Source organism: Mus musculus, chromosome 9, assembly GCF_000001635.26.
Source record: "Mus musculus strain C57BL/6J chromosome 9, GRCm38.p6 C57BL/6J".
In the NCBI taxonomy this organism is placed as follows: Eukaryota; Metazoa; Chordata; class Mammalia; order Rodentia; family Muridae; genus Mus; species Mus musculus.
The window spans coordinates 53,371,284-53,382,577 of record NC_000075.6 but is presented as its reverse complement, the minus strand read 5'-3'; the positions used below and the strand labels follow the sequence as shown (position 1 = coordinate 53,382,577).

General features: G+C 44.1%; 1 protein-coding gene across 5 annotated transcripts in view; it reads right to left on the bottom strand.

The window, feature by feature from the left end:
• Positions 1 to 1,411: 1,411 nt before the first annotated feature.
• Positions 1,412 to 11,294, bottom strand: part of Exph5 (exophilin 5) — a 79,653-nt gene continuing 69,770 nt past the window's right edge. For 2 of the 5 annotated variants that reach the window (XM_017313429.1, XM_017313430.2), the window contains one exon: positions 1,412 to 10,335. In XM_017313429.1, the coding sequence (XP_017168918.1) occupies positions 5,075 to 10,335 (5,261 nt within the window). In that variant the 3' untranslated portion in view covers positions 1,412 to 5,074. The remainder of the gene's footprint in view (positions 10,336 to 11,294) is intronic. The other 3 variants (XM_006510425.4, XM_017313428.2, NM_176846.3) reach the window with 2 other exon arrangements.

Genomic DNA, 11,294 nt, shown 5'->3' with positions numbered 1-11,294 from the left:
CAGCAGTGTAGTGTAACTTAGTGTGATTTCCAATGGCTTGTTTCCTGGGGTCGTTTGCATGCTTTGATGGAACGCCTACTCTGCTCTGCTCCAGCTAGCATTTATACATAAATAAATACCACCACACACAATAAATACCCACACACAAAACCTGTGTAAACACATTTTATCTACACCCTGCCAAAATTGAACTTAAATTTCCTTTTCCCAGAGAAGTGAGTCGGGGGTTATCTGGCTCTAGGTGATAGTGCCTAAGAAATTATATAACACTTGAAATAGAAGCCGGGCGTGGTGGCGCACGCCTTTAATCCCAGCAGATTTCTGAGTTCGAGGCCAGCCTGGTCTACAAAGTGAGCTCCAGGACAGCCAGGGCTATACAGAGAAACCCTGTCTCGAAAAACCAAAAAAAAAAAAAAAAAAAAAAAAAGAAAAAAAAAAAGAAATTATATAACACTTGAAATAACACCTATTGGGCAGGGGGGGGGGGGAGTCAAGCAACTGACTCCTAAGACTGCAACCAGACAAGCAATGGACAGTAACTAGAAGGATCATTAAGTGATTGTCTTAAACTACAAAGAACAGTCTGTGGTGCTCCTGAATGAGCTGGCCCCCAATTCAAGCCAGCTGCCTCCTCTTTGCTAAACCTGAGAACATCCAGGAAGTGATGTCAGTCTAGGCACCCTGATGTCTCCAAGCTGGTTGGCTACTTTGGGTGTACATGAAAGAGAAGCAAGCCACTCTTTTTGTTTTGAATTGCAAGACATCCATTTGACAAACCCCTCCCAATAGTTGCCAGAAAGACCAGGTACGTACCCCCCCCCCACACCCCCAGTATCTTCGTAATTTTCCTGGGAAAATTCATACTTTAAAAAAAAATCATCTTTTAAAGGGCTGGAGAGATGGTTTAGTAGTTAAGACTGCTGGATGGGCCGGGCGTGGTGGCGCATGCCTTTAATCCCAGCACTTGGGAGGCAGAGGCAGGCGAATTTCTGAATTCGAGGCCAGCCTGGTCTACAGAGTGAGTTCCAGGACAGCCAGGGCTACACAGAGAAAGCCTGCCTTGAGAAACCACACACACACACACACACACACACACACACACACACATGAGTGCTGGCTGCTCTTGCAGAGGACCCAGGTTTCATTGCCAGCAATCCCATACGATGGTTAGCAGCCATCTGTACCTCCAGTTCTTCAAGATCTGATGCCCTCTTCTGGCCTCTATGGACACCTGGCATGCACGTGCTGCACAAACAGGCAAAGCACAAAACAGCAAAAAATAATCTGAGGATAGTAAATAAAAGCAACCCTAAAAGTATTTTGGGGTTGAGGCTGTGGCTTAGTGGTGGAGCTGCCTAGCATGTGGGTTCCGTCTTCAGAAGCACAAACCCAGAAAAAAACCAACAAAGGATGCAGTGCATCTGTTTAAGTTCTTTATTTCCACAAAAGTGTTATTTTAAAATTTCACAGTCTATTCCATATTCCATACTTTGGGAACAGATCTGAGGGAAAACATAAAAGGAGTACTTGACAGTTTTGACCAAGTGCTTATTGTGGCTTACTGTTTCAGGATAGAATTATCAGTCACAAAGAGCCTTTAAGGAGCCTTTACAAACTTACAAAGTAAAATATTTACATATTTATACTGTACATCTAGATAGATATTCTACAGCTACTATACAGTGAACTCCAAGCAACGAGGCCTGTTTGAACATAACAGCATTCAATACGGGAACTTGTTTTTACAGAGATATGAATTTCCATTTTAATCTCATCTTTTCCACAACCTCAGAAGGCTTCTTTTAGCACCCTCATGACTCATCTTTATTTCCTGTACAAAATATTTTCTCTTTTGAGCTTATCCTTAACCAAATTCATGTTAGTAGCAACTAGAGTTTTGTTAAGATCATTGTATTCATGATGTAAGAGTAAACTATTTAGAAGTTAGTATCTACAGAGTAAAATAATCTCATTAAACTCAATTTTAAACAAAGTTATATAGTTGTGTTATCCTAATATTTAAGCAAGCTAATAATTTTCTAGGCACTTATTAGTGTTGATTAGTTAGTGTTTTACTCCATTTACAAGAAAGTTTAATAATGATTATATATTTTAGAAAAAGAATAATATAAAATGACTATCATTGAAGTTACCACAGCTATGCCCAAAATGTGCATCAAAAAACAGCAGTTTATATATTACATACAACACAAAGAAATTCTTGAAGTTCTCTATACTTCTTCAACGAAGTGCTTCATAAGACTATAAAACAATAGAGATGCTATTTTATTTTTGTGAAATTACTGTTTTCCCAATCCCTCAGTCTGACAAGCAGGTAGTCCTTACACATAGTGCAGACAAGCAATGACTGAAGGGAAGCCTTCGATATGGATGGAAGATCCCAGCACAGAGAGCCTGAGCCCCCAACGTATATGTCCTTTCTTACTCTGACTTCCCTCACTCAGAGCCTCTCCCTGTTGAAAAGCAAGCTGATGTCCTGTAACCTTTTCTAGACTCTGGTAGATTCAAAATATTTATTGAAATAGTATCTCATGGTGATCACTGAAAAAAATAACAGCAATGATCTTAATGTTAAAATATTTCTGAATATAATAAAATTACACACGAAAAGTCATACTATATGAGAGTTTTACTTAGATAATCAAATAGCAAAAGAGGAAAGGCGTATGTACAAACACACACCATTAAGCAAGAAATTGATTTTTACTCTTTACTATCCAAGTTTGGATCCATTCAGAAGAGCTGGTTTTAAATTCTATTCGGCATCTTTTTGAGCTTTGGCCAGAAATTGAGTGGACAGTTTTAAGGAGAGGTTTTCCTGTTAGGGATCTCACCTTCACTAGTTTCGAGTTTTATGGGACTGATGAAAACTAGCCTGGGCCAGACAACAATTATGAGGGCAATAATAATGTATTGATCTTCCTTGTATTTATGCCCGCCCCAGGTCTCTATATGTTTTGCTAGTACCTGCCCTTAGCTTTGGCTTCTTTGGATGAACAGTGGGAAATAAAAGTATGTCAGAAACACCTATAAAACAAGACAAATTCCAGTCCTGTGTTGAGATCCAGGATTCCATGCTGCCTGCAGGTCTAGACCACCCTCATCCGTGGACTTTTGCCTTGAATTACAAGGTGAGAAAGCCCCCCAGATACTCTCATGTGGCAACTAAGGAGGTAGGAAGCCAAATTAGCAATGGGTATCACAAGTGATTCACAATACTTTAGGAGCTTGGAGTTAAATGTGCCTGAGGGTTTGACAGAAGGTTCTGCAGAGAAGCCAAGTGGTTCCCAGACATCACATCTGACCTCGAATTTTAAGGACTCATCCAAGGTTCCCACTGAATGCCTCACCAAAAGTATCTTAGTACAAAGCATCTTAAATCTCGGGTCTTCACAGAATTGAGTGTAGGGTTGAAAAAAAAAAAAAAAAGAAAAGTAACAATAAAAGGTGTCTGAATGTGTACCAAACAAAAATGAACTCAAAATTAAACACATAAATGAATCCTGGCAGTGCTTACCCACAGTGCAAGGTATGACCTCACTGCAGCCTTGACTCAAAACACACAGCATGCATCTTTTACTGGGAGGAGGAAGAAGGGGAAAAAAATTCAGGAAGGGAGGAAGAGGAGGGAAAGGGGAGAGATCTGACATTCTGTTACAAACTGCACTGTTTTTTGTTGTTGTTGTTGTTGTTTTTTGTTTTACTGTGCAAGCATGCAAAGATTTCTGCTCATATAGAAATGCAATTACAGACAACAAAGACTTTAAAATGTCCACTTTATTTCCCAGCAAGTGGGTAACATTAGTACATCCTCAGACTGCACTGTGTCAGACAAACAGATATAACTACCTCATGGGTGTCTGTTTGTTTTTACCTTAAACAAATGGTAAATTTGTATAAGCCAAAAAACTGTTTTAAAATAAATTTGAGTTATCAGTGAATGTTTGATTCGTATATCTATTTTATATATGTATATACCTGACGTCATGTAAAAATTCCTCAAACTACAGAGCCTGGGCTATAAATAAAGAAATTATGTGAGAAGAGTTTACAAAACTCAAGACTGGGCTATAAATAAGGATATGGGAAATGCACAGGTCTGGAGAGATGGGGAAAATCAGTTACGAAGAGAGCAGCAATAATGCTGACCCAATAAAGAGCTGTCTGCTCATCTCCATCTGTCAGCTTATGTCTCTGTAGCCAAGCCACACTGCCCGTGTCATTTGGGTTTCAACCCAAGCATTGAGCGTGAACTTAGCCCTCAAAAATTCAGCCCATCACCTCAAACTGTCTCAGAGAAATCCCTGGAGGCACTAAGGGGACTAACCCTTCATTTATAACCTAAACATGTGTCAAGAACCCACTACTGAAGTGCAAGGATGCCCACACAACAGGGCATAACAAGGATGCTCCTTTATGGTGTGGCTGGAGAGAGATCTGCGGTTAAGAGCACTTGCAGCTCCTGCAGAGGACCCAGCTTTGTTTCTCAGCACCCATGTGACCCCTAACACCCATCCATTCCTCCCGTTCCAAGGGCTCCAGTGTCCTCTTCTGGACTCTGTAGACACTGCATAAACATGCATGCAACAACAGCATTTTACCCCACTATTGCTTCCCCTACGTTATATTTAATATCTGGAATTCAGGAGGTGGACTGGGAGAGGAATTCAGTTTTGCAGCTAGCTGTGCTGGGTAATTAACAAGTCACAAGGTCGGACATGTCCCCAAACGATTAGAGGTAAGAGAAGTTATGAGGAGGAAAATGGTGCTAACATTGGGAAGTGGCTTAGGAGATAAGGCTGGGGGAAGAGACAAGGAGGACAAAGTTCAAACACACCAGGAAAAACGGCAGGGAAAACAAACACACAAAACCCTTCAAAAGCAGTGAGCATTGTTCTTAGAATTCAGAAGGGAATGAAGTAGAGAGGATTTGGACGCTGCCCAAACCAGCTCTCTTTTATCTGTTTATAATTATTGGACTAATTTCCACGACAAGCTTTTGGTAAAAAGCAAAACATGACAGTGTTATATTATGCCGTTTCTCGCAAAAGTCTCATAGTTCTGACTCTTTATCCTTTTCATCCAGGTAGTACTCGTCGTCTGTGGTTGTGTCTGTGTCCCAGTCTGAGACCAGTGGCTCCACTGGGTCGTCCTTGTAGATGTTAAGCGGCTCACTTGGAAATACACCATCTTCTGGCGCCTGACCTGCTGGAGAATTTACCAGCTCTGACTGTGACAGGTTGGAAGCATTAAGAACATCATCCTTGAGGAAGCCAGGGTTCTTGAGGAAACTTGGCTTCCATAATCTTCCCTGTGTGAGTGAGCGTTTGACGTTCTCCAAGAAAGCCAACTGCTGCTCTTTCCCAAAAATTCCATAGTCAATAGGCCTGGAAATGGATGAGGTGGACTTGGGACCTCGTGTCCTATTGCTATACGAAGTCCAGCTTTCACTTTCGTAAGATGCAGGAAGCTCGGAAGAAGATTTGAATCTTCGATTGTACCCACTGTTGGGGAAGGAGCCATCTTCGAGGGACAGTTGACTCAGAGCATTGTCAATGGAAGTGTTTTCTGAGAAGTGGCGCCCCCTGGCTTTCGGGGGGTGGCTTGCACACAACAGGTCGCTTTGCACGTTAAAGTTTTTTAAACTCTTTGACCTATAGAGATGTGGCTCAGGTTCTGACTCTGGAGATGGGGCACTCCGGTGCCGCAGCTGACAATGGGAGTTTATCGTAGATTTCTGAGTAGGCTCTAAGGGGAAAGGAGGACTTAACCTCTGCTGATGGCCAGCGCCTTTTTCTAAGGGGCTGGTTAGTGTAAGCTGAGCTGGGGCTCCCAACTCCCCTGAAATCTGAGTTTTAGAACCCTCGCTCTTTGGTGGTGTTTCTAAGACACCGGGCGACCCATTCAGATGTGGTTGTAAAATGCTAGCAGACTTTTGATGGCAAGGCTGACCAGGAGGTCCAGGGCTGGATACTGTGGTCTCCTGGAGAAGGGTCTCAGACTTGTCCACATTCATCTGGCTGCTTTCATCTGTGGACTCTGTGGCTTTTACAGTAGGTTCAGGGGATAGTGGGTTGTCCTCTGGCCTATAAAGAGAGAGCCTCCTAAAGCCAGATTCGCTTTCACTTTGGGAGAAGATAGTAGCTACGTGTTTTCTGGGACTTAAATCCTTAGCTGGGATTCTTTTGCTTGCTTTAGATATGGCTGCCAATCTGTGTTTACCTGAGTATCTGTCTTTTGTTTCATCTGTGTTGGTTTTATTTTTGTTATTTCCTCTAGGAAGTAAAGTTTGATCCCGTGTCAACATGTGTTCTTCATCTTCAACCTTCCTCATCTCTGCTGTATTTGTTTCCTGACTTCCTGCCTGGCTGGCTTCTGACTGCAGACCTGCTCCCCCTGGCTGAGCCTCTTCAGCAAGCTGCAGCTTACACAATGCTGGTGTTAGAGCAAAGGCTTGGCTTTCTGAGTCAGAGAGCATTTTATCAGTCGGGTTTTGGCAGTCTGACCCAGTTGTCCCACTGGTTTCCCTAGGCTGTGACCTACTAGAACGGTCACCTACAACCGCAGCCATGTGATCCCTCCAAGGATACTGTCCATTTCCAGAGGCCATGCCACCTGCACATGTCCCAGAATCTCTTCTGGTCTGGGAATTTTCATCATTATCTTCTGAGCGGGATGGGAGACCAGAGGGACCACTGTTTCCTCCTTTAGAAGGCTGTTGATGACTCTTAGTGTGTTCTTTTCCAGCACCTTTTTCCTGATGCAGTAAGGGGGCCCGTAGGATTTGCCTTAGCAGTTCTTTCTCTCTCTTTTCTCTGCTTAGTGAATCATCTATAGCTGTTTTAGATACATTACTTGGGGAAATCTCTTTGGTCGTAGGTTCTTCTCTATGAAGAGAAACATCTGGTCCCACAGAAGTCATTTCCTCTAATGTAGATTTGGAAGTCTCTCTATCTGGCAATTGGGAGACATCCTTACTTTCAGGGCTGTGGGAGAGACAGCATGGAGCGGAGTCAACCTGCATCTTTGGGTCTTGTGGTGGAGGTATTCCTGATTGCACTTGTGCAGGACAGTTCAGCTCATCGATTTCTAAAGCATTAGGAAGTGCTTCAGTCTCTCCCTGGAAAGCATCTCTAAGTGAATCGGTACCTTGTGTGTACTGCTGAAGGAGGCTGCAGAATTTTTTGCTGGGTTTCCTTGGTAGAGTGTAATAGATTGAAACCACCTCAAGACAGTTCACGTTCTCTTCATCGCCAGAAACAGAAAACATGCTAGTTGTCTTAAACTTATGTAATGCTCTCCCACTCTCTTTTCCTGATCCAGTTGCGCACAAACGTTCGGGAGTTTTTTTTGAAGGGTTAAATAAGCCCATTCTGGGGGCCCGAAGCTCACGATCCTTTCCAGTGTGTTCTTGAGCAAGTTCCTTTTCAGAGAAAGCACTCTCTCTAAACGATGGTTCACCTTCCAGAGAGTTAAAGATTCTCCCTCCAGGCCTGGGTATTACAGGAGAAGCATCCATGCCCAGGACTGATGACTTCTGTCTGTCATCGCTTTCAGCCAAGCTACATGGCTCCCCCGAAGGACACGAGATTGCCCTCTTGATGAGGAAAGGGAGTGGCCCTTTCCTAACCGAAGCAGATCTAATGGCTTTCATATCTGTCATCTTCTTGGTGGCTTTGGGTGTCCCCGAGACTGCATTTGCAGCATCACTTACTGATTCAGGAGAGCTGGGCTTGTCAGATGTGCTCTTTCCTGTGGGAACTTCGGCTTTATTTTTTATTTGGAAGGGAAGTGGCCCATTCCTAACGGAAGCAACCGTTCCCTTACTTTCCTGCTGTCTGCTGTGAATGAGAAAGCTGGCTGGTTTTCTTGGCAAGGTGCAATAGACTGTGCTGAGCTCAGGATCTTTGATGCTTCTTTGGTCCTCAGCACAGCCACTACCTTCTCTTGTGGGTGCCGCTGCACGCTCTGTTTTGGTTAGCTTCTCAATACAGGACACGCGGCGCCTAACTCTTCCCTTCCCCCTCCCATTCTTGAAGGGAGAGTATGGGTGGCAGTGAACAGCATCGTGTGGAAGTGCAGGACTGTCATGGCTCTCTTGGTTGTCTGTAGAATTTACAGCCAGCTGATTATCTTGGCTCTTGGTAGCTTTGTCTTTCTCTTCTCTTTGTTCTTGACCTGGATCTTGGTCTGAAAGGCTCCTGGAGAACACTGTAGTGGAAGGTACCAGACGAGCATCAAGGAAAGACTCTTGGGGTGCATCTGATGCCACATGTAAAGGAGCTCGTGAGATGCTGTGCCCGGGGGCCAGCTTGCTGTCATTGGTAGAATGAGTGGAAAGACTTTGCTCAAGATCTAAAAGAGCAGGCTCCCTGGAAGGCTGTGATTTTTGGTTAGCAGTGGACTCAAAGCACCAATGGCTGTTTTTAATGGTGTTTGAACTCTCTTCATTACTTCCTGTTTTCTGGTGACAACCTTGATTTGGGCTGGGAAGAGATGTCGCTGTTCCACTTTCTTGGATGAAAGGCGGGGACGCTGCTGAGTCAAGTGTCCTGTCCCCCCCAAAACACTTATTTTTGCTCAGTTTGTTGCTTTGATCTCTTTGTGTTGTATGAATTTGGGAAGTACCCTTTCTGGAGAAGACCCTGGGTGATCTTCTGGAACGTTCTGTGGCAGGTGCATTAAAACCATACCTGTCATTTTGGGCTGAGTCCCGAGAGTGGGCATTTTGAAAATCAGGTAAGTCATTAGAGATCACTGTATGTAAAACATATTGGGGTAACCCAGTTGGCCTGCTCTTCTGGCCCGTCTTGTTTAGCTGTTCATCCTTTGAAACAGACACATCCATATCTTTCTCACTGTTCGTCTCTGTGACTGGGATGTTGGGCTGGGTGTCAGTAAGAGACAGTGAGTCAGTAGAATGGCTACAGGCCACAGGAACTTCCGTACAGTTTCTTATTGGAAGAAAGTCTGGCTTATTGGGGATTATTTTCTGCAAAGTAGCTGTGGAATCCGGGAAGCTGGAACTCTGAGACTCCCTTCCGTCATCAGGGCTGAGAGGGAAGGGAGTTCTGAATGAAGATGCTGGAGTCTGAGCCTTGCCACACAAATAAGGGTCCTCATCTACAGCTTCTTCTACAGGGAAGTAGCCCTGCTGAGAGTCCAGCCTGGAGGACTGGAGGTGGCAGCTTGAGTCAGTTATAGAAAACCCAACTGGTGTGACAAAATGGGGTGGATGTTGGTTCTCATTAACATGTGAGGTGTCCATGCTCTCCAGTGGGGATGTTTGAAAATCAGATCGCCAGCAATGTGAATCTTCTCGGCCCCTGAAAACATATGTTCCATGGCCGGAAGAATGTGACCTCCAGTGCTGAGAAGGGACACCTTGGCTGCAAACAGATGGCGCCCTGTTTGCTTCAACAGAGAACATTTCAAAGTCCTTGTCAGAAGAAGGGAATGGGCCCCTGCTCTGGGGAAAGTCAGACCAGGACGAATACTCTTCCTGTCGGCTCCAAAAAGAATTCTGTCCAAATCTCTGTTCTCTGCTCTGTCTGAAGGTACTGCTAAAGAAAGACCTTGCAAATGGGTTACTCTGACGGTAGAATGGCATATTCTCTGAGTTCTCCAACGTGTCAGGACTCATTGCATTAGCCACAGGGACGTTTAAAGGGTAGCTTTGGTAAGCGTTCTGTGAATGGCACATCTCATACCTCCTACTTTCTTGAAAACACCTAGGAGACACATATTGCTCCTCGGGGTCAATGTCCATTGGTGCTTGTACCCCCAGTGACTCTTCTTGATTCTGCCTATGTCTAGAAGCATCTGACCTATTCCATATGATGGAAGATAAAGGAGTCCTTTTGGGGCTTTGCTGGTGTCTCACTGGTGTAAAACTACTCTTGTTTTGAGTATCGGCTGGAAAGTGTAAACTCCTAGCAGTGAAACTCCCTGTGGCAGGTGAGGCTGATCTTTGCCGGCTGTCGAAGCACAGAGATGCACTCCCAAATGCATTCTTTTGCATGAAGTCTTCCTTTAAGACTCTGGGCTCCCTGGTCCTATACATGTCATAAATTGTCTTTGTCCTAGGAGAAAAGGTTTTAAAGCCTTCTCTAGGGGTTCCAGGTCTCAGGATGTTATAGATAGACATGTTGGAAGTTTCACTGTGGTAGTTCTGTTGCCTTCCTGTGCTATGACCATGACTGTTCCTGTGAGACAGCTTGAACTGTGTTCTTGATCCGTAGTTGAATGGCACTCTGGTATTCATCAAGCCTGAAGACTGTTCCTGGGCCAGCTTGTTGTCCAAATCGTCTAAAACTAAAGGAGAAGGTAAATTAATTGTTGTATATGGTTTTGTAATTTTGTAACAATTAGAGTCATTAAAATTCCTCTTCTGAGAATTATATTTTATTATTATAAATATAACATCAATCTTCTTTTTTCCCTTTTTGGCTTTTTAAGACAAGCTTTCTCTGTGTAGCCCTGGCTATCCTGGGAGCTCTCTCTCTATAGAGCAGGCTGGTCTCAAACTCAGATCTGCCTGCCTCTGCCACTCAACTGCTAGGATTAAAGGAGCATGCCACCACCACCACCTGGCTAATATAACATGTATCTTGATAGTGTTTAAATGATCGTATGACTTTTACCAGACTGTAATGCAGTTTTCTTTCCTTTCTTATCATATCTTTAAGGGTATAAAGCTCTATTTGGGGGGCGAGGAGATAACTCAGTCAGTAGAATGCTCGCTGTACAAGCATGAAGACGTGGATTCAGTCTCCAGAAAGAAGCCAGAATAGTTCATGAATTTCCAATCCCGGCAGTGAAGGAAGGGAGAGCAGAGATAAGAGGGTGGGGCACTGGAGCTCACGGCTAGCCCCCTATCCTAAATGGAAACTCCTGATTCCAGGAAGTCCTGGTCTCAAACGACAAAGATAGGGATCAGAATGTCAGCTCAGTCATTCAGAGAGATTGCTACATAATCAGGAAGGCTGGATCCTGAGTACCCGTGTAAAAGGCAAGGTGTGGTGACCTGGATCTGTAATCCTATCACTGGGGAGGCAGAGATAAGGGATTCCTGGAACTCAGTAGACAACCAGTCTAGCCAAACTGGGGAGCTTCAGGTTCAGTGAGATCCCTGGTCACAAAAAATAAGGCAGAAGTGGGGATGATGGCTCAGCAGCCATGCAAGACTGATGACCTCAATCCCTAGAACCATATACAAAAGCTGGGTGTGGTGGCATCCATCTATAACCCCAGGACTCCTACAGCAACAGGGG